The following is a 22,698-nucleotide window of genomic DNA, read 5'->3' on the forward strand; positions in this document are numbered from 1 at the left end:
ATGATCAATTCCGATTACGCGTCCTGATTGCGATTGAAGTTTGTATGGAAGGTATATAAAGGTCTGAGTTAAGGGAATCTGAGAAACAATTATTAATCGATGTCTGTACACGATAAATGAATCTGGAATACTTCTTAAGCTAAGAGGCGATAAATTGCCTAATAACTTATAACATATCAATACTGATTGAAACAAGTGGACATTTTCCATTCTCGGACAGGTAATATTTCTTCTATCTTGGTCTAACTTTATTATGCGTTCAATATTTATATAGTGTCGTATGTGACACAGATAAAATTTTCATTTACTATGGAATTTTGAAATTTTTTCATAAAATATATACTTAAAAATTTTTTATTCTCATTTAACAATATTGTCTATTCTTATTACTTTTCACAGAGCTATTCGTTTTATTTTCTTTAGCTTTATTTTATTTCATTTTTATGTTAAAGAACTAATAACGCAACTTATCGCAATTTGTCTTACATACGGGTCTGTATCAATTTTTAAATTAAAGAAATATTCGGAATATGTATAAACGAGACGCTTGACATTATAATTATTCAAACTTCATTTTAAAGAATTTCTTTCACGTATTTCATTTTCTTAATTATAATTAGTACTTATGGAATGATATCTATCTTATTAAAATCGATTAAGATCGATATAAATACGATCGAAGGATTTTAATTTATATGAAAGGAAAAACTTTATAATTATAGCGAGAATTTTTAATATCCTTTTTGTCAGAATACGACATGTCACGCGAAGTTCTTCGTTCGTTGTATCTCCATTGATAAAATTTCAATTATTAATTGAACTATACTTTAAAAAATTGTTTATTTCTAGATGTCGAAGATACTGTTTCTAATTGCCTTTATAGTGTACGCTACTGCGATCATCAAGGCTGATAGTAAGTAATACATGATTACTGATAAATTAATCGTAAATAATCAATACATTTATTATTTTTGAAGTTCCTTATCAGTATTTAATCAGTACATTAATTTCGTAATACCAGATATGTTATGTTCTTCTATGTAATTGCCATATCGAACAACTTAAGTTGTAATATCGTAATCCATTTCTAATATTCAGAGAAGATAGTTTGTTACTATGGTAGCTGGTCAGCTTATCGTCGTGGACTTGGACAATTCGAACCGACCGACATAGATCCAAATCTATGTACTCATATAATCTATACTTTCGTTGGTATTTCTGAGGATGGTAACGTTAGAATATTAGATAGCTGGCTAGATCTGCCAAACGGCCGAGATGGTTATGGAAAATTCACCAGACTTCGTCAACTGAATCCAGAAACTAAGGCTTTGATAGCGATAGGTGGTTGGAACGAAGGTTCCACGAAATATTCTAATGTTGTAGCGAATCCTAACGTACGTGCACGATTCGTTCAGAACGTGATTAGGTTTTTGAAAACGTATGATTTCGACGGTTTCGACTTCGATTGGGAATATCCGAACCAGCGTGGCGGGAAACCAGCCGACAAAGAAAACTATATTGCATTGTTGAAAGAATTAAGAGAAGAATTCGATAAACATGGTTACATTCTCAGTGTGGCGGTCGCTGCTGCCGAAGTCTCGGCTTCTAAATCTTACCTTATTTCGCAAGTCTCACAATATCCTCACATTATTAATTTAATGGCATACGACTTGAATGGATCGTGGAACAATTTCGCAGCGATTAACGCTCCTCTATATCCTTCCTCTGAGGAATCAGGAGAGCAAGCTAAGCTCAATGTGGTAAAATCGCATTCTCAGTTATCTTTAATTTTTATTGAAGTTGATAACAAAATATTCGATATATTGATTCTGAAATGAAACATTTACGTTTTAGAATTCGTCTGTTCAATATTGGCTTGCACAAGGTGCACCTGCTGACAAGCTCATTCTTGGTGTTCCCGCTTACGGTAGATCCTTTACCTTGTCGAGTTCCGCGTATAATACGATAGGTTCTCCAACCATTGGTCCTGGAAGGGCTGGTCCTTATACGCAAGAAAGTGGCATGCTTGGTTACAACGAAATCTGCGAGTACATTAAGCAGGGATGGACCGTACAACGCGAGCCTGAACAACGTGTGCCTTATGCTTTCAAAGACAACCAATGGGTTGGATACGACGACGTCATGTAAGTATTCGCTTTATGAAAACATAGAAAGAAAGATAAAAAATATAGAAATAAGGATGTATAAAAAATAATATATCTATGTTCCTAGATCTCTTGAAGAGAAGGCCAAGTACGTTATGTCCAAGGGACTTGGAGGTATGATGATGTGGAGCGTCGAAACAGATGACTTTCATGGCACATGTGGTGACAAATATCCGCTTTTGCACAGCATAAACAGAGTACTGAGAGGATATATTCCTCCTCCTTCTCCGACTTCTACTCCTACAAGATTGCCTAAACCTGATTCATCAACTGTAACAAGACCATTACCGACATCATCAACTACAGCACTGCCATCATCAACACCGTCTGACTCTATATGCACACAAGAAGGTTTTGTTCGAGATCCAAAAGATTGTTCAATATTTTACTATTGTCAACAAGCATACAACAAATATCTTATTAATAGATTCCACTGCCCCTCTGGTCTTGTATTTGATACATCGTTTAATGGTTGCAATTATAGATATAATGTACCTGATTGTTAGATTGATACTAATCGACCAAACGAGATGTATTTTGTAACAGAATGTAATATTTTGTATACGTATCTACACATACTGTATTTAACACATGCTGTACTGAATTATTTAAAAAAATCTTATTGTTCTTATATAAAATTAAACTAATGTCTAATCAATATTAAATCAATATAAAATCTAATCAATACAATTAGATTAATTGTCATATTTACCTACGCGTCTCTTTCCATTATCAGAATTACATAAATATAATCCTTTCATAAATAATAAAATCATATGTAATAAGGTTGGAGGACAAAGTTAAGAATTAATTAAACGTGAGTATTTTTTTCTATACTAACTTGATAATAAATATAAAACTTGTTTAATTACTAATTGATCTCGAATCGTTTTTGAATTGCGCTTATAAACGGAAGTCATTTGAAGCTTAAATTTGATTAGTGTAGTTCGTACCGAAAACATCGAGGCCGTTCAACAAACACCGTTCAACTTCCTTTCCACGACGAACATTGCAACATGCAAAAGGTAGGTTTTTCCTATCACAAATTCTATAAATTTTTCGTTCTCTATATAAGATAAATATTCAATTCGATATCAAGCTGACATTTAATTTTATTTTTAGAAACAGAAAGAACCCATACAATCAGTCCAAGTCTTCGGACGCAAAGTGAGTGTTAAGTACCAAAAAACAAGTAGGGTTATGTTTGCGCGTGTTCTTCTAAATGTACACGTTTATTTACAGAAAAGCGCAACCGCGGTCGCTTACTGCAAACGAGGCCGTGGAAATCTCCGGGTAAATGGACGTCCCTTGGAATTGGTTGAACCCCGAGTATTGCAGTATAAATTACAAGAACCTATTTTGTTACTCGGCAAAGTAAGTATTCGATAATATGTCAATTCCATTGAATTCTATAAATATCTATCTACGTTCGTTTAGATAACAGAAAAATAAATTTCAAAATATTCTTTATATTTTTCTGTGATGCTTTCTTATTCCGAAAATGACTGTTTATGATTATGAAAATCATAATACTGATATGGTGCCTCATATTGGCTATGTTAAGGACATCTTTATTTTAGTAATATTATATTTATTGGATTTCTTGTATAGGAAAAGTTCTCTGGAGTTGATATTAGAGTAAGAGTAAATGGTGGTGGTCATGTAGCACAAATTTATGCTATTCGCCAAGCTATTTCGAAGGCCCTTGTGGCATATTATCAAAAGTGTAAGTATTGATGAAAGATTTAACATTAGATGCATATAAGCATATTGCAAATACATTTTATTTATATGAAATATCTTTTTTTAGATGTTGATGAAGCAAGTAAAAAGGAAGTAAAAGATATTCTTATTCAGTATGACCGTACACTTTTAGTTGCCGATCCAAGGCGGTGTGAACCAAAGAAATTTGGTGGTCCAGGTGCAAGAGCACGATACCAGAAATCTTATCGTTAACACCTGCAAATTTCATATTATACTGTATTCATATAATTGAATAAAAAAATGTAAAAAAATTCCTTGCTTTCCTTTATGTACCTATAACTCTTTGTTGTTAAATATAGCATTTCATTGTGATAAAAATTTTATTTGTATAGATACATACATTAGATGTAGTATACATACGTATATTTTAAGATTACTTTTGTTTGCATTTAGTGCAAGTATATTCATAAAAGATAAATATTGCAAAAATGTGAGTTTGCACACGTGCACACATATACACATATAAGTATATGGTGCTATGTGCATTTGTGTGAAGTATGCGCGCGCGCATGCGTGTATATGCATGTGCGTAGTGATGCGCGATATGCATGCAACGTGAGAGTTAAGTGTCAAATGAAAATAAGTTCTCTCAGTAATTTAATTAAAAAGGAATAATATATGTATAAAAATGAAAACGAGATTTAATTCCTATGACATTGCTTGTACGATATGTGAGCTGCAAAAGTAAGTAAATGTCAAAATTTTGTTTTTCGTGCATAAAGGTTAGAAGATAAAGTATGTAAAATAAGTGTTTTTAAATAATTTCATGTCAATTTTAACGTTTAGGTTTATTGGTATGCGCGTTAATCAAATCTACGATATTGATCATCGAACATATCTCATACGTCTTCAACGAAGTGAAGAAAAATGTGTCCTTTTATTAGAATCTGGTAATAGAATTCATACAACGGCATTTGAATGGCCTAAAAATGTAGCGCCATCAGGATTTTCGATGAAGGTACATTATATTATAAGATCTGGACGATTTGTTTAGAAAAACATTTATTTGTCATGCTTTTTTTGTAGATGCGTAAACACCTTAAGAATAAACGACTTGAAAGTCTCACTCAAATAGGAGTAGATCGAATGATTGATTTGCAATTTGGAAGTGGTGAAGCAGCGTATCATGTAATTTTAGAATTATACGATCGTGGGAACATAGTGTTAACAGATCACGAAATGACTATTTTAAATATTTTGAGGCCTCATACAGAAGCAGACAAGATCAGGTAAGTTATAATGCAAGTTAAACATTAAATGGAATTATCGTGTAATTATGAAAGATTAAAAAAGTATATAATGATTAGATTTGCTGTTAAAGAGAAATATCCTATGGATCGTGCTCATCAGAATACAATGCCACCAATAGAAAATATACAACAACACCTACAGAGTGCTAAAGCAGGGGAAAGCTTGAAAAAATTGCTAAATCCCCTTCTAGAATTTGGTTCTAGTGTAATTGATCATGTTTTATTAAAACATGGATTTACACTGGGTTGTAAAATTGGCAAAGATTTTAATGTTGCAGAACATATGCCAAAATTAATTCTGGCATTAGAATATGCAAATGAAATGATGGATTTTGCTAGAAAAAATGTTTCAAAAGGTTACATTATTCAAAAAAAAGAATCAAAACCAACTGCAGATGGCAAAGAAGACTTCATATATACTAATATTGAATTTCATCCATTTTTATTTGAACAATATGCAGATTATCCATACAAGGAATTTGATTCTTTTGATGTTGCAGTAGATGAATATTTTTCCACAATGGAAGGTCAAAAGTTGGACTTGAAAGCTTTGCAACAAGAACGAGATGCCCTTAAAAAATTAGAAAATGTAAAAAAGGATCATGATCAAAGATTAATAAATTTAGAGAAAACTCAAGAATTAGATAAACAAAAAGCAGAACTAATTTCTAGAAATCAAGTTTTGGTGGACAATGCTATATTAGCCATACAAAGTGCCCTTGCCAATCAAATGGCTTGGCCTGATATAAAAGTGCTGTTAAAAGAAGCAGAGAGCAGAGGAGATCCTGTTGCATCTGCAATTAAACAATTAAAATTAGAAATGAATCATATTTCTTTGCTATTACATGATCCTTATGAAGATAGTGATGAAGAATCAGAATTAAAACCTATGTTAATCGACATTGATTTAGCACATACAGCTTTTGGAAATGCTACAAAGTATTACAATCAAAAGAGATCGGCAGCTAAAAAGCAACAAAAAACGATAGAATCGCAAGATAAGGCCCTAAAATCGGCAGAAAAGAAGACAAAACAAACGCTAAAAGAAGTCCAAACTATTCACAGTATTAACAAACTAAGGAAAATATATTGGTTTGAAAAATTTTATTGGTTTATTAGTTCTGAGAATTATCTTGGTAAGTCGATAAAAAATATATAATATTTATGGTAAAAGCCAATAATTTTGTGACTTTGTAGTTATTGGTGGAAGGGATCAACAGCAAAATGAATTGATAGTAAAGAGATACCTTAAGTCTGGAGATATATATGTTCACGCGGATTTAACTGGTGCTAGTTCTGTAGTCATTAAAAATCCTGGTAGTGACTCAGTGCCTCCAAAAACTTTAGCTGAAGCAGGCACAATGGCTGTTGCTTACAGGTACATAAATGCTTATATCTTACTAATATGTCTTTATTATAAAAACATTATAATTTTGATATTAGTATTGCATGGGATGCTAAAGTAGTAGCAGGGGCATGGTGGGTCAATAATGATCAAGTATCTAAAACGGCTCCAACTGGTGAATATCTTACTACCGGATCCTTTATGATTCGTGGAAAAAAGAATTACCTACCACCTTGTCAATTAGTGATGGGATTAGGATTCTTATTTCGTTTAGAAGAAAGTTCAATTGAAAGACATAAAGATGAAAGGAGAGTCAGAGTTATTGATGATGAAAGTGAACACACAGATTCTCTTATTGAAGAAGATAGAGAAATCGAATTAATAGGGGATTCCGAAGAAGGTAAAATGTTATGTTATACAAATGTATAAATGATATGTAAATTCATAAAAAGATAAATTTCATTATTATTAATTCATATTGTGTACCTTTATATTAAATAGATGAGCAGCATGAAAATAAGAATAATTTAAATCCTATTCAAGAGGAATCTAAAGTAGATATAATTATGGAAGAAAATAATGTTAATCAAGATGTTAGTGACGAAGAAAATAATCCAGCTCAATTTCCCGACACACAAATTAGAATTGACGTTTCTGGTTCAAAGTAAATTCTATGATTTATTCATCGTAATTTTTTATCTTATATAATTAATTATTGAAATAACATTTATAGGGTGAAATTACATGTTGACAATAATCAGACAACAGTGATGCCACAAAAGGATTTAGATGTAATTTATTTAGGCGATGATAAGCCCGTAATAATAAATGCTGTGAATATGCAAAAGAGTTCTGAAATAAAACAGAAGCCTCCTCTTAAAAAAGACAATAAAGAAAGGATTGAGATAGAATCTAAAAAAAACGATCAGGTTGTTTTAAAACGAGGACAAAAAGGAAGGTTAAAAAAAATGAAAGAAAAATATAAAGATCAAGATGAAGAAGATAGAAGATTATCTATGCAAGTTCTTCAAGTAAATATTATCTCTTAGTAATTAATGACATTTATGCTACGAAAAAAGCTTCTCACATAATAATATAATGATCCTTAGTCAGCAGGTGCTGCAAAAGAAAATAAAAAAAAAAATAAAAATAAAGATCCATCTGGACCAAAACAGCAAACAAAGAAGAAGGGTATGGCGAAACCAGTTGCACCACAAAATATTCAAATTGTAGAAAACATTGAAGAAGAAGATTCAGGTCCGGGACCCGAAGTAGATATGTTAGATCAGTTAACAGGAAAACCTGTTTCAGAAGATGAATTATTATTTGCTGTACCGGTGGTAGCACCCTATAACACTGTATTAAATTATAAGTAAGCTAAACAAGTTTATTTTTATATAACATTACACTAAAATTTTTATTTACTATATATTTACAATATTATAGATTTAAGGTAAAGCTAACGCCAGGTACAGGTAAGAGAGGAAAAGCAGCTAAGACTGCTATGACAGTTTTTATGAAAGATAAAGAAATCACTTCAAGAGAAAAAGACTTATTAAAAGCTGTAAGAGAGGAAACAATAGCTAGAAATATTCCCGGAAAAGTCAAGATAAGTGCACCGCAGATACAGAAGCTTAAAAAATAAGTGTCGAAGTACAATTTGTAAACATTGTTAATAAAAAAACATGTATTTGTATTTGTATATATTAAGTGATTTACTTGTACAAAAATTATATATCGATAAATCTTTTTAAATAATACTTTGCTTGTTTAAGACTTGAATATTATGCCATTATTTTAAACAACTTACATAATGTACTTTATTCTTGCATAAATATAAAAGATCAATTCTGCTTAACAATCAACACAGAATTACATAAATTACTAATTCTACAATTATATTTTGTACAATTCCTTATTGTATTTATCAAAATATATTGATTTCTTCAAGCAATGCAAATTAGTACAATATGATTATAAAATATGAAATGCACTTGCAAATGGTACACTTCCTTTGCACAATCAAAATATCAATAGTTTTACAAATTTCGCTATAAATACAATAATGTACAAAGCTCATCCAAACAAGATTTCTAATGCGTATAAACGCATTTGAAACATACACATTTATTTCACACTTACGTTAAAATTACGTACTAAACATATCTTCATCAGAAACACTTTCATCCATTAGTACATTTTTTCGTCGACTTCTTGTATTTTTAAGTGATACGCTTGGAACATTGTTGGGCCGTGATTTAGTACCTTTTGATGTAATCTACATAAATAATATATAAAGTAATACATGTACATATATGCTGTTAAATTTAAAAAGTGCACATGTTACCTCTGGTTCAGAATCTGATTCTATAATGCGATTTCTATTAATTCTTTCCTTGCTTTTAACTGAAGTCTTTTTGACTGGATTTTTTTTAACTGGGCTCTTCTCATTATATTTACTTACAGAACTGGGGATCCTTTTTGCTTTTTTAATTATTTTTATATCATATTCTTCATCAGAATCAATCTCATTCAATACTAGTTTAATATCCTTTAAACCACCACGTTTTTTATCTATTACAATTCCTACAGTACTATCATCAAGGTTTTTCATAGGACTTGAATTTTTTATTGATTGTATACGAGGACTTCTCCTATTTTTCTCGATAGTTTTTTTCACTTTTTGTGGAGTAGATTTTGGAATTACTTCATTCTGAGAATTAACATCACTGTTAAATTCCAGTTTTCCATCTGGTTTATGTGATAATTGTTTTAATCCTTCGGTCAGTATTTTTTTAAACTTTTCATAATCTGGTGTTTCATTAAACTTAATACTTGCTAATAAAGTCATGTACTTATATATAGTACTTGGAACTGATTTATGGAAAGACTTATCTAAAAATTCTGAAATATTATCAAAAGCTCTTTCTTTCTGCTTTTGTACTGTAACTGGGTCTGATAAATCTTTCTCCCATAAGAGTGAACCGCATAACCACTGAATCATATTGTAACCCAAAATTTCGAAATCACCGCGCATTGTCGGTACTAAAATATGTAAAAACATGTATCTTATTAAAATTATATTATTCAGTACATTAAATTTCATAGAATGATTACCTCCCATATGAGCATCTCTACTGGTGTATTCAATGGTTCCATTATGTGCTTTTTTTGGGTCTAGTTTATATTCATTTTTTGTAGTATAATGAGAAGCCAATCCAAAATCTACTAGATAAACTCGATTTTGAGATTTTAAGTCTAACAGTAAATTTGCTCCTTTTATATCTGCATGTACATATGTTTTATAATGAATATATTCTAATACATTTACCTAAAAATTTTTTAGATATAATATAAAATGTAATAATTCATTTTTAAAATGTAATAGCTATAATGCTTAAATTGATTTATAAACTAATGAATTAAACTGTTTTTTTGGATTGCCTCTTACTATTTGTAAAGCTATTTTGTATACTGTGTGTTCTGGAAATCTTCTATTATTTGCTTCAAACAGTTTCCATAAATCTGTGCCATACCGATCCATTACTACAAATCGATATTTTATGTCTTTATATTCATGACTTCCAGAACCAATATATTGTGGCATACCAAGAGTTGCAAGTTTCTTTTTCTGTTTCCAACTATTAACTAAAATCAATCATGTAATACTCCTTCTTTCTTTATACTAATTTACCATAAAATGTAAAGTAAAATGGAAGAAGTGAATCTAGATATCAAAGTAATTCATATTTAAATATTAAAATTTAAATAACTTACTCTCATCTGATTTAGCATTTCTCATATAAAAATGCATTTCTACAAACAATGGTCCATTTCCATGTGGTTCCTAAAATTTTGAAAATGTAAAGGATTTCACATGGAACAAATCATCAAATGATACATAGTTAGAAGCCAGTAATACTTACAATTTTAATTACATTAGTATATTCTTTTGGAGTTTTCCCATTATAAGGTGCAGCTGTAATTGTTATTAAAAATTAAATGATTATCCTTTCTGTATGTTTTCTATTAATACACGATAAATTATAAAACATAGGGGTGGAGTATAAAGAATGTATTTATTATAAAAAGCATAAGAGTAGTAATAGATCAATGTTAGATATGAATATATACCGGAATAAATTTCACCAAAACCTCCGATACCGATCGACTTGCCAAGAATCCATTGCTTTTTTGCCATATCTATTAATATCTCACCGACGGATATCGGATCTGGCAATTTATATGCTCCTTTTTTCTTAGGTGCTCTTCTTATTACCTTTTCAGACATTATAAGGTTATCGAAAAAGTACTGTTACAATATGTATAGAATTGCGTGGTGTTTACGAAGGAAACGATACACAACTAACAATAATTTTAAGTACTATATAATAATATTTAAACAAATTGACAAACTTTTATTTAAATAAATATTTTGCACACTATACACTGAGCAACGACTGTTGTTCATTCACAATTGCACAGCTCTTGAGTTGCTGTAAATACAAAAAATTTTATGGCGGGAATTGTACGTCTTCAGTGCAACCGTTTCAAGATCACGGAAGTTCCTACGCACACGAAAGTATTATTAAAAAATCCATTGATTGTGATATATACAATAAATTTAAATTCATTATTTTTTCTAACCATAGTAAATTTTGCTGTTAGTCATTAAGTACATCTAGTTTATATTATATAACGTTAGTTAGTAAAAAAGAATTATCGTTGGCGGTTCTGATTACTTCAAGCTGCTTGAAGTATTCAACAATGTACTTTCTTGTCACGTGGTTGCACAGATGTTGATTTTCAAATATGTCAGATAACCGTTAAAGTTAATTTACGTACATAAGTGGAAGACATAAAATGTAAAGGAACGATGAATAAAACTTCAGTCTTTTTGTATTGCCGAATTATTTTATGAATCGAAGTTTCGATATTTTAAATTTCGTTACGTAAGTTTGTAATTCGTTGGAATTAAGTTAGGTTATTTTTTTAAATGGAAGAAGCGGCGATTGATTCGCCAAATTTACGTCTAAATGGTAATGAACAAATTAATGAAACAGACGACGAAAATTCTTGTGCAAATTACAATGACTCAGAAAGTGAACGTGAAATATTATCTGGGGAATGTACGCCGCAACAGGGATCGGCGAGCAGGCAAATCAACAATTCTATCTTTAATACCATATCTAAAATTGTTAATCCTACAGCAAAGGTAAATATATATTATTATTTAATCTGTATTGTTTAAATATCAAAACTGACTTTACTACTTGATATTGTATTTACTGTTTAGGTACCAGAAATACAGGATTTTAAGATTGTGAAACCAATTAGCCGTGGTGCATTTGGCAAAGTTTTCCTTGGATATAAAAAGTCAAACTCTGAAAAAGTATATGCTATTAAAGTAATGAAGAAAAATGAGATGATAAATAAGAATATGGCTTCGCAAGTGATCATTGAAAGGAATGCATTAGCTTTAACACATAGCCCATATTGTGTACAATTATTTTATTCATTGCAATCCGTTAGTAGCATTTATTTAGTAATGGAATACATGGTGGGTGGGGATCTTAAAAGCTTGCTTGGTGTATATGGTTACATGGAAGAGTCCATGGCAGCTTTCTATACTGCAGAAGTATGTCTTGCTTTGGAATATCTTCATTCCCATGGAATTGTACATAGGGATTTAAAACCAGATAATATGCTCTTGTCGAAAGAAGGACATGTCAAGCTGACAGATTTTGGGCTTAGTAAAATATCTTTACATAGAGATCTCGAAATATCGGATTTAGTTAATTGCACACCTAGTCTTTGCACTAGGACTCCTGGACAGCTTCTTTCACTGACGTCGCATTTATCTTTCGGTTCTGGACAAAAATCCACGAGTGAATCTAATCTTAGCGATAGAAGTACACCTGCTGTTAATTTACTTTCTGCTCTGCAACAAAATTGTACCAAAACCCAAGTATCACCGATTTCGGTGGCTTCTTCCGTTGTCACATCAGGAGATTACTCCTTAGTGTCTGGTATTACTCCTTTTCAATCAGCAGAAGATCTTCAGTTAACAAAACATCAGGAAAATGTTATCGTTGAGAACATCGACTATGATCAAGAAAGTAGCTCTGGGAGTTATCATACATGCGAAGCGACTTCGGTTCAAGCGAATAGTCAATTGAATCAAAATTTAGAAGATGAGGACGAATCCACGCTAGAAGCTGAACAATCTCAGCAACCTCTCCCTCATATTAGTCCATTAAGTACATGTACGTTTACTAGAGGCGCGAAACGAAAAAGAGCTGCAAGTGTAACAACAGGCCTAACATGTGAATTAAATGCAATAGATTTAGATCTCGACAAAACACCAAAACGAAAGAATCGTGGTTGCATATTTTCTAGGAGTCCGATCAATTCTACTATTTCCGAATCGATAAAACAAACTAACAATGGTACTGATATTGCTAAAGTACAAGAAAGTGGAAAAGTTGCATTTAGTACACCAGTGTCGTTTGTGAAACAGAGATGTTACAGCGAAGAAAATGAGGACAAATGTGAGGAAAGAACAGCACGTTTGATTAAGACAACACGATTTCAACTTCCAATGGCTCATACGTCGCAGTCGGCTCCTGAGATACCTGTAGGCGATAACTTGGACAAACATCGGTCGCCTCAAGGCATATCTCCCATAAAGACACCGGCATCTTCTGGTAATAGTTACACACCTTACAGAACTCCCAAATCGGTAAGAAGAGCCGGTGTTAATCGGTCAGATGATCGCATACTTGGAACTCCCGATTATCTCGCTCCAGAATTACTCTTGAAACAAGGTCATGGATATGCGGTGGACTGGTGGGCTTTAGGTGTATGCCTGTTTGAGTTTTGCACCGGTGTTCCGCCGTTTAACGACGAAACACCACAGGCTGTGTTTTCCAATATCCTCGCCAGAGACATTCCTTGGCCAGAGGAAGAGGAAGCTTTGTCAACGGCAGCTGTAGAAGCTATAGATGCCCTTCTCACTTTGGATCAATATGAACGTCCTTCTGCGCAAGAAGTGCGAGTTATGAAACTTTTTCAAAATTTTGCCTGGGACGAGCCGCTGAAAGCGACGCCCCCTTTTATACCGCAACCCGATGATAATTACGATACATGCTATTTTCAAGGTAATTTTAAATTATACAGCATATTACGAAGAATAACGTTATTAGTCTGATGTCTGATTACTAAACCTTGTTTTTGTTTGTTTTCTAGCACGGAACATCATGCAACATTTAAACGTGAGCAATTGCGACACATAATATTTGAAGTATAGCATTGATGGGGAAATAGATATCTACGGCCTACTTTGTGACAGGAATAACATAACGTAAAGATTGTTATAGTATTAAACTATTTTTTATATAGTTGTACATGTATAGTACTATAAAATATTTTGTTACAATGTAGAATTCTTGTGTAATTACTTATCCTTGGATGAATGTTTCGCTTGAAAGCGGTTCGTGAAACAAATTGCATAAGAATAAATTATAGGAATGATATCATTTTTATTTATGTAAAAAATCTTCAGTAGTCTATGAATTTCGTTATTTTACATGACGCCATGTCGAGTTCGATGATGCGAGGGTGAAAATTACGAATAACAAAATACTTAAGTAGGACTAATGTATCTTCTAGCGCGAGTTTCACTTCAAATTCTTTTGAATCCAAGGCAGGAAATGCGTCACTCTGGTGTAAACGCCAGGATATTGACCTTTTCCGCATCCAATACCCCAGCTGACGATACCTACTTGCGTCCAGCGGCCATCGTTTACCATCAAAGGACCACCGCTGTCGCCCTGTTAGATAAAAAATATATTGTGGAAAAATTCAAGTTTGATGATGCAATAAAACAATTTTACAATACAAACCGAGCAGGAATCTTTTGCAGCTCGGCCTGCACACAAGAAACTGTCCACGATACCACCAGGTGCTGCTGCACCGTATTTTAATTTGCATTCATTGTTCGACCAGATAGGTATTGACACCTTTTGCAGTATTGCCGGTTGTGGTCCACCTTAAAAATTAAAATATTTCAAAGTTGTGAATTTTCCTGAAAGTTAGAAATTATATGAACGTAATTTTAGTGTTTCACGGTTTTACTGTCTTACTTTCTCTCAAAGAGCCCCAGCCAATGACCGTAGCAGTGCATCCAATGTATAATTGCGGGCCACTCGGCAGGCAAATGGGTCGTATTTCTTTCGTGAATGGGACAGGTTCATTGAGGGTGAGCAATGCGACATCGTTGTACAGAGTGCGTGCGTTGAAACCTCTGTGTCTAACTACTCGTTTAACTCGTCGTTCGATGTGTGAGATCTCCGTGTTCGTTTTGATATTGTAATCTCCCAGACGGACCGTTAATCTCGCTACGTCCCAGGAATTCATGCTGGAAGTATAGCAATCAAGATTTATTTGTATGCTTAAACTTTATGCAACTGTATCTCCTTTTATCCTGGGGAAATCTAATTTTTCCATAGATCCATCATTCTGATAATTATTATTTATTACAGGAGAAGATTACCGAAGCGCAAATACGAAGTACGGAAGAAGATTATCGAAGCACAAATACCATACACAAATACGAAGACCAGATGATTTTGTCATGCGGGTCCGTCTTTCGGAGGACTTACTTGGCAACGCAATGAGCTGCGGTGAGAATGTGTCTATCATCGATGAGCGAACCACCGCAAAACTGTCGGCCACCGTTGAAGAGCGCCGCTATCCAAGGCCATTCGCCAGGGACAGCATTCTGACCGCCTACGATCCGTTCCTGGTCCTGATTACCATTCTTCGCTCCGCATTGAGACGTATCGATGTTCGAAATAGTTCCTAGGGGTTTCTCGCTGGTGGTTGACACGAACGACGTACTTGGTGGCCACCAGGCGGGTTTCTTCGTCGGCCAGGTCGTTGCGACGCTAGGTTTTTTCGATGTTAGAACTGGTTTTATCGTAGAGAATGTCGGCAATTCGAACGATGGATGAGTAGGTAGCGGTGGTATGGTATGATCAGGTGGATGCGTAGGAATCGGTGGTGGCCAGGAACCTGGTGTCTGCGGTCTTGGTTTCACGGTCATATCTTCGTCTTTCTTATCTGCACTCTCTTCCTGAGATATCGAATGAGAATCTTCATGAAATATTAAACAATATCGTTTGAATGAGAGTAACGGGACATGTAGTAGCGAGAGTCGAAGATTTCACGGCGAACAATGGCTAAATGCGAATTGGACACGGTAGTAAAGTAGAGTCGTAAAAATCAGTTTGCGAAACCGCATTGTTCGATAGATACACCCGTAGTGTGACTTTCTATGTTAGATAGATCGTTTTCGATTCGTATCACGTATTATTTTTACGAGTTCCTGGTAACTAACTAAGATCTATAATTCCATTCGAGAAATCACGAAAAGAAACGCGAAGAAACACTTGGTTTCAGCAACACGTTTTGTTTAGCAGACTGCAGATTTTTATGCATTTTAGGAAAATTTAAACGTGCAAAATATCCAAAGCAAACTGTTATCATAAAATTTGCATAAACATACGTAGTCTGCGCACCATAAATTCATATTTATAATTATTTACCAGAGCATTATGCTATTTACCTGGGCATTTTCTATAGTAGGATCTTCATTATTATCTGACGGTGGTGTAACGACCGGAAGTATATTGGAGCAACAAATTCCAAAATTTGTTTGTCTGTTATCCCGTACATAGCTGCAGGTGTCGTAAACACCGAGAACCCAGCCATCAAGAGCGCTCAGATCAGGGATTTTAAAATATGGATAGCACTCTTTGAAGCTGGTACAACGACCAACTTCGCCTTTCGACGTGAGGCAGGAGTCGCTGTTGGAAACTCCATTCCACAGAATACCACGACCGTCTCTCGTCTCGAGCCGAGCGTCTGTATCACTGGCAGCTAAATAAGAGAACGATAAGTTTCGGTTCGTCGTATTTCAAATGACAAAATTAATTATTTCGTCGGTCAGGTATTTCTTTTCTAATGCTAATTTCACTCGCCTTTTTCCAAGTTGTTCGTGATCGGTTTACGAACGTGTTTAACGAAGAATCTACTTACACTAAGAATACAGCACGTAGAACCGTGTTTACATGTGTGAATGAACAATGTCTGACAAAGAATGACACATCGTCTACCGTTGTAATGAATGCAGATTGTCCGTATCGTGTAATGGTATGTATCTGCGTGACATGTTCGTAAGAAAACAATGTGATTGATACTTTATGAATCTTTCTATTTTTTTTATTTTGTCGTTTCTTCCTTCATTAATCTTCGTACTATCGAAAGATATAAAGAAAAAGGTGTATCTTTATGTTTCATCAAAGTGGCAATATTGATTGGAGTGGCAGTATTAAGATTAAATAATCTGTAATATTCTAACATCTTTATCGATATTTGCAGATACATATCAATCTGGACGGTACAAACATAATCTTATCACGCTGCACGCGATTTGCACAAGAAATCTTAATTGCTGTACAGATTCAGAGAGTAACCCACTTCACTTCCGGTGAGATGAAGATCAATTCGTTATATCATGGAATGTTATTAAGCCGATCGGTCAAGACAGTCGTATCACAATAGAATTCCATCCAGATTCTTGACAGCGAGTTCGCTGACCCACAGGCTGACACACAGGTGCACACATACGGCGATACGCGCGCCTGGAAGACTTCCGTTCGCCGTGTATGGAACGCACGCATGATCGATCACATGTCGCAACTCGCCTTCGATAATTCTCACGTATCGTTATCATCGCGACGAGCAAATTCGAATGCCACCGTGGTTTCGTGCAACGAACCCGAACGAGTTCCCTATCTCTGTTCCTCCAGTCACGATCCTTCCAGGTGATTGATACTCAGCCATCAGCGAGGCGCTCAACGATACCGTGACAGGCTAATCGATGTTAATTGCTACCATTAGTTACTCTGCTCAAACATCTTCGTGAACGTATAACTACCTAAAGACTAAAACAGTCTCCTCTTTGGTTAAATTTTCTATTGTATATGAATCAATTTTGCAAAAAGACGCATACGAATTAATCTTGTAGAAAGACGTATACGGATGAATTTTCAAGAAGACGAATTTTTTCGTTTCTTCGATCAAAAGTTTAACGATGTCAAGCAATCCTTTAAAATTCTTACCTACTCAGTTTATACAAATATGGTTTGCAACGAACTGAACTGCGTATAGGTCGAGGAAACCACCCGTTGACACTCACCGTCAATGATCACCGCGTTATCATCCTCCTCCCCTTGTTGGACTTCTTCGAACGACGACTCAGAAACGATTGATTTACTTTTTGGATCATTAGCTTCTATGCTACCAGAGATCAACAAAATTGTAACAATAGTGTGTACGACGAGCAACAGTAGCGTCGTTAGCGACGACGCTCGATGTCGTCGGTTCATCCCCAGAGAAACGGAAACAAGCGAGATAAGAACGCGTAACGAGAAGGAGCACAAGTATGTTGAAGGCTCTGTGTTACCGGTAGGGATCCTGGGACCGCCACTAAGTTGCTAAGCTGCTGAATAGCCGGTGCTCGTGCTTATAACGGGCTTGTCCTCCCCTCTCGTGGATCGACGCTGTTCTTTGCCCCCGGTAGGCTCGACACAAGCCACGAGACACCATCGAGTTCTTCTCGTCTTCTTCTAGCGGGCGTGCGAACACCTCGAGGCATCTGCGTGGAGCACACCGCGAAGAAAAAGGGTGGGCGGACCACGCGATGCCAGAATCGGAGCTGACGGTATGCTAATTTTTGGCAGATTGAAAGATCCAACCGGCTTCGGCCTATCCTGGTTCGGTCACGTTACGTTCGTTTTGCATCGGATGTTTGAGTGCTTCTTCGGAACTTCTTTCTTACGTTCCATGGTACAGCGGAAAGCGTGAATCATCTACGTATAGATCCTCTGTTTACTCTTTATGATTAAGTTAAATTATATTCGACGTGTTTTTATATTTTTATATTTTGCAGTTTATTTCCTTCCTCGTGGTGGTAATGGACAGCGTAAAACATGTTTGCAGGCACCATATTATATTTGTTATACGTCCTCCAATTTTTAGGAATTCTTTCATTTGTTGTGTAAGTTACAAAAATATAAGCTCGTGTAATAATAACACTCGTTTATAATATATAAACAATGCTTTACTTTTATGAACAGATTTTTGTTTCTATTGACAACGAATCACACGCTGTTGACAAAGGATATTTTTCCTATCGTACCGAACATGATCAGACGGAGCACTGGTCGATCAATCAACTAATCATTCGATTAATGACAACGGAACAGCTGTCAATCGTCCACGAAGAGCTCGTTTTACAGCCTGTTACATCGGACAATCATTTTTCCTTCCCGGTATAATGAATATTCTATCGATAATACGATTTATTGGTACGCTTCGACGATTGTATCTAATTTCTACGTTCGGTAACGGACAACTGTACTGTTAGTCGATATGAATCAGGAATATATAATGGAATTTGTACGACAAAATTCGTTCTGGGTTCGCGGTCGAGACAGTTTCAATAGAAATTCACCGATTATGTAAGTGGTGTGACGGAACCGGCTTAACTTTGATTTGTGTTGTCGCATGAAACCCGGTGCCGATCGTGAATGTCGAGTTCATAGGCATTTGCATAGAGAGTACGATCCTCGTGTTGGCCTTGAAGAGGCCGAGGAGAAGGCTGCACGTAAGGGACGGCCGTGAACTTGCCAATCGCGTGTTCCTCGTGCACCATCGCTAATGCCAACGTACGCGTGCATTTCCCTCTGACCACAATGAATGGAATTTCTTCAAAACATGCGTGTATCGCTTTCTTGTATCGGTCAGATACCTTTTTTTGTTTTCTATCCCAATCTCTTTTCAACGTCCCTTAATCGGAATATAACATATTTGATATTGTAAAACTTGGTTAATCTGTTTTCATTGATTTTCTGACTTTGATATGATATGATGAAAAAGGGAGTAATTTTCTAAATCTATACTAACTGTTAAAATTAAGTAACAGGCGTACGAAGTTTAGTTTATCGATATTATTAAAATATCGAATTTAAATGGATAGTAAGAATATTTGTTTAATCTGAGAATGAAGTAGAAATTTTGGTGATATGTTGGCCAAAGTGCCTAAAATTTATTTAATATTATATTTTCAGGGTCAAACGTTTACTTAGTGAAGTTGAAAAAAGTTCATCGAGTAAGCTCAGAGATCCTGAACTATCATGCTGTTTTATATTTGGAATTAGCATATTTCAGTTTGATGGTTTAATTTAATGGATGTAACCGAAGAATATTTAGAATAAAAGAAAAAAGTTTGTGCCAACGATGGAGTAATCCATGCGCTGAATCCGTATTGGTGGTTTAATGCATGCAGCTTGTTAAATCTTTTCAATTTCTTAATTATGAGTATTGAACGCTGTCTGTTCTATGCCTCCTAAAGAACTCAATTACGAAAAAGTCACGTGACACTAATGAATCAAGGTATAACTAGTTTCAGAATTGAATCACATTTACACAAATTTAAGACTCTAATGGGGAAATAATGTCAGAAGTGACAATTCAACATCCATCAAAAACTATAGAGAAGGTAATGATAAACAGAATTACAGAAATTTATTTTACAGTTTACCGAGTAATCATGTATCAATGTTTCTTGTCTTTTAATGCTTAGCTTGGATACGCGTGAATGATTCTTTTCGCGAAAATGCAGCACGAGGGCGGCGATTCAGAAGAAAGGAGCGAGGAAAGACAGTGTTAGTCCTTGAGATGGATATAAACTTTACATTCCGCGGTTCACCGAACTTTCTTTTAACAGGCAAATCGTATTTACACAAATTTAAGACTTTAATGGGGAAATAATGTTGGAAATGAGAATTGTAGAGAAGGTAACGATAAGCGAAATTATAGAAATATATTTTACAGTTTATTGAGAAATATTTATGTATCATTGTCTCTTATTTCTTTTTTTTTTTATGTTTAGCTCGGACACGCGTGAATGACCCTTTTCACGAAAATGCAGTACGCGGGCGGCGATTCAGAAAAAAAGAGCGAAAGAAGACAGTGCCAGTCCTTGAGATGGATATAAACTTCACATTCCGTGGTTCATTGAACTTTCCCTTAAAAGGGTGAGAGGAAAAAACAAGGTGAAGTTTTACTTTTTCTCCTCTGAACCTCTGGATCTTTCTTCCAAGTCAGGCTATTAATAATTTGCGTTGTTCACCGTACCTGATTTTCGATTCAGCTTTGATTTTTAGTTATTCATAATACGAGCGAAACCTATATAATCGTGCCATAACCTTTGGGAATATCTTTAAAAGATACATATGACATTCTTTTAAAATGATGTAGTTTTGAAACGAGTTTAAAATTTTTTTTTTCGATCCTGTGGACTCTTTTTGAAATAGACTTTTTCAGTTAGTCTTCTCCCCTTTCTACTCTTTGATAAGTCTCCTTAAACGGATAATATTCTTCGCTACCTAAATCCATTAACAATTCCGCTAACGAATTGGAAGGAGAAAAGTTTGATAATCGGCAGAAAGACTGTACGTTATATGATTGTATATATCAAACCAGACTGTTTTCAAAGTACTTGAGAGCCATTTGTCACCGAGGAGATTAGAAGATTTCGGACCGCTGATCCTCTGTTTCGCAGAAAAATACTTTAGTTTCATTGTCTATCGGCTGTTAGAATTTTAATAGCATTATAACGATGTTATCGAATCACGCTTAATTGCGAACCGATGTAGCTGGAAGAAAAAAGGAAAGGAGAGACGAACTTGTAACTTGGTCCACAATTACATGGTATTTGTTTCGACGCAACGTTACATCGTCCCTTCCCCTCCCTCCCCCCCTGAATTATAATATTATTCGAAGAATCTCGTAGTAAGCGTTCATTTTCCGTTCAAAATCTAATTTTTCATATTTAGAAGAGTCAACAATTTCCCTCAGATTAATTTAATCATGTATCGGTATTGAGACATAGCGTCATCCTTATCGAGATTGCTCCAATATTCGTAAAGGAAGTCGATTGAGATTCGACGACCAGCGTACGAGCAGTAACGATCAATCGACAAATTTGTAAGATGCATTCGACATTTATCGGTGCATACATAAAATTTGGTCCAAGATTTTGCATTGACGCCACCATTGGATCACGATGGTTCTTCTCCTGGAACGTGGAAACCGGTTGCGACAGGGCTGCTTTTTATTGTATAGCCATAAAGTATTAAGATACGGCATAAAGCCATTCTTTTTCCTGATTCTCAACCGGGCCTTGGGAGAATCAAGAAAGCTGGTTTGGTAAAAATGTTTGCAAACAAATCGTGTGGCATCCTCAGCGTGTAATTAATGCAAGAGCTAAGAGTGTTCCTTTATGAATACTGTTATTAGCCCTTAAAGGCTATCGTAGATGAGATTTTACCTGGCGAGAATTTTATTTTACTATTATCGTCCTTATTACTGTTGCAAACAATAATTTTTCTACTCTTTATCTAGCACCGAATAATAATAAAACGTTCGACTCTGCTTGTTTGACTGGGGTAATTTTTTTATTTAAGAACGATGAGCTGCGGCAAACTTTCACTCGTTATGGCCTTTAAGGGTGAATGGTTTATGCGTTACATTATTATATGTAACTTTTATCAATTATAGGATATTGTTATATGAAGTAGGAGGAGGAGGAAATATTCTTTTAATACGAAGCACGTATGTAATTTCAATAATTATATGTAATTAAGATGGTTTAAATGCGCAATACAAATGTATGAAGCGCGGATAATTTACTACAGGGCCAGTGCCCCACTACAAGGTCGTGTATTCCTTCACGATCGTCACAGTGTCTACACATAGATGCTATATTCTCACGACTGGTGATGAGAACGCATGTATTCGAGTTTCAGTAGAAGGTATCAAATTTATGGATCGTATTTCCAACCTATGTAAATTTTATAAATTATACGTGGCTGTTGAATGTTTGACTTATTACTGTCTAAAGCGCCAACGACTAGAATGTAAGATTTTATCGGATAAAATCGTGTTGATCACGGTATACACGTAAACTCTTTTTAAGATAATGTGACGATTAACAAAAATTGTCGGGCGATACATTAACGGAATTCCATTTTTGTAAGTGAAT

The 22,698-nt window shown here is 34.7% G+C and overlaps 6 protein-coding genes and 1 long non-coding RNA gene across 8 annotated transcripts; 5 read left to right on the forward strand and 2 right to left on the reverse strand.

Annotated features, from left to right (window-relative positions):
* Positions 1 to 72: 72 nt before the first annotated feature.
* LOC122567310 (chitinase-3-like protein 1) lies at positions 73 to 2,858 on the forward strand. The gene is made up of 5 exons (XM_043725678.1): positions 73 to 220; positions 850 to 913; positions 1,099 to 1,760; positions 1,855 to 2,144; positions 2,233 to 2,858. The coding sequence occupies exons 2-5, from the start codon at positions 850 to 852 to the stop codon at positions 2,669 to 2,671; spliced, it is 1,455 nt and encodes a 484-aa protein (XP_043581613.1). The 5' UTR covers positions 73 to 220; the 3' UTR covers positions 2,672 to 2,858.
* Positions 2,859 to 3,106: 248 nt separating this feature from the next.
* On the forward strand, positions 3,107 to 4,181 carry LOC122567312 (40S ribosomal protein S16). Its single transcript, XM_043725681.1, has 5 exons — positions 3,107 to 3,190; positions 3,288 to 3,332; positions 3,408 to 3,539; positions 3,777 to 3,891; positions 3,976 to 4,181. Exons 1-5 carry the CDS (start codon positions 3,182 to 3,184, stop codon positions 4,119 to 4,121), a joined length of 447 nt encoding a protein of 148 aa, XP_043581616.1. The 5' UTR covers positions 3,107 to 3,181; the 3' UTR covers positions 4,122 to 4,181.
* Positions 4,182 to 4,459: 278 nt separating this feature from the next.
* Positions 4,460 to 8,284, forward strand: LOC122567402 (nuclear export mediator factor NEMF homolog). Its single transcript, XM_043725849.1, has 10 exons — positions 4,460 to 4,613; positions 4,716 to 4,887; positions 4,956 to 5,158; positions 5,237 to 6,315; positions 6,377 to 6,557; positions 6,623 to 6,924; positions 7,026 to 7,188; positions 7,258 to 7,555; positions 7,634 to 7,896; positions 7,971 to 8,284. Exons 1-10 carry the CDS (start codon positions 4,558 to 4,560, stop codon positions 8,167 to 8,169), a joined length of 2,916 nt encoding a protein of 971 aa, XP_043581784.1. The 5' UTR covers positions 4,460 to 4,557; the 3' UTR covers positions 8,170 to 8,284.
* Positions 8,285 to 8,620: 336 nt separating this feature from the next.
* On the reverse strand, positions 8,621 to 11,279 carry LOC122567405 (serine/threonine-protein kinase VRK1-like). 2 transcript variants are annotated; one of them, XM_043725854.1, is made up of 8 exons: positions 11,172 to 11,279; positions 10,659 to 11,092; positions 10,451 to 10,503; positions 10,302 to 10,371; positions 9,976 to 10,172; positions 9,642 to 9,855; positions 8,872 to 9,569; positions 8,621 to 8,802 (listed from the first exon to the last, which is right to left on the reverse strand). In XM_043725854.1, exons 2-8 carry the CDS (start codon positions 10,813 to 10,815, stop codon positions 8,674 to 8,676), a joined length of 1,518 nt encoding a protein of 505 aa, XP_043581789.1. In that variant the 5' UTR covers positions 10,816 to 11,092; positions 11,172 to 11,279; the 3' UTR covers positions 8,621 to 8,673. The 2 variants fall into 2 exon arrangements, with proteins under 2 accessions (XP_043581789.1, XP_043581788.1); XM_043725853.1 differs by lacking the exon at positions 11,172 to 11,279 and having other exon boundaries at positions 10,659 to 11,139.
* Positions 11,280 to 11,330: 51 nt separating this feature from the next.
* LOC122567403 (serine/threonine-protein kinase greatwall) lies at positions 11,331 to 13,968 on the forward strand. The gene is made up of 3 exons (XM_043725851.1): positions 11,331 to 11,739; positions 11,821 to 13,684; positions 13,773 to 13,968. Exons 1-3 carry the CDS (start codon positions 11,521 to 11,523, stop codon positions 13,817 to 13,819), a joined length of 2,130 nt encoding a protein of 709 aa, XP_043581786.1. The 5' UTR covers positions 11,331 to 11,520; the 3' UTR covers positions 13,820 to 13,968.
* Positions 13,969 to 13,971: 3 nt separating this feature from the next.
* On the reverse strand, positions 13,972 to 18,114 carry LOC122567404 (proclotting enzyme-like). Its single transcript, XM_043725852.1, has 6 exons — positions 17,788 to 18,114; positions 16,153 to 16,466; positions 15,188 to 15,660; positions 14,669 to 14,943; positions 14,429 to 14,574; positions 13,972 to 14,356 (listed from the first exon to the last, which is right to left on the reverse strand). The coding sequence occupies exons 1-6, from the start codon at positions 17,975 to 17,977 to the stop codon at positions 14,204 to 14,206; spliced, it is 1,551 nt and encodes a 516-aa protein (XP_043581787.1). The 5' UTR covers positions 17,978 to 18,114; the 3' UTR covers positions 13,972 to 14,203.
* A 1,624-nt stretch (positions 18,115 to 19,738) lies between these two features.
* On the forward strand, positions 19,739 to 20,910 carry LOC122567335. The gene is made up of 3 exons (XR_006316754.1): positions 19,739 to 20,151; positions 20,236 to 20,449; positions 20,545 to 20,910. It is a non-coding gene; the product is annotated as an uncharacterized LOC122567335 (long non-coding RNA).
* The last annotated feature ends 1,788 nt before the right edge of the window (positions 20,911 to 22,698 follow it).

The sequence above is a fragment of the Bombus pyrosoma genome, linkage group LG5, assembly GCF_014825855.1.
Source record: "Bombus pyrosoma isolate SC7728 linkage group LG5, ASM1482585v1, whole genome shotgun sequence".
Lineage (NCBI taxonomy): Eukaryota > Metazoa > Arthropoda > Insecta > Hymenoptera > Apidae > Bombus > Bombus pyrosoma.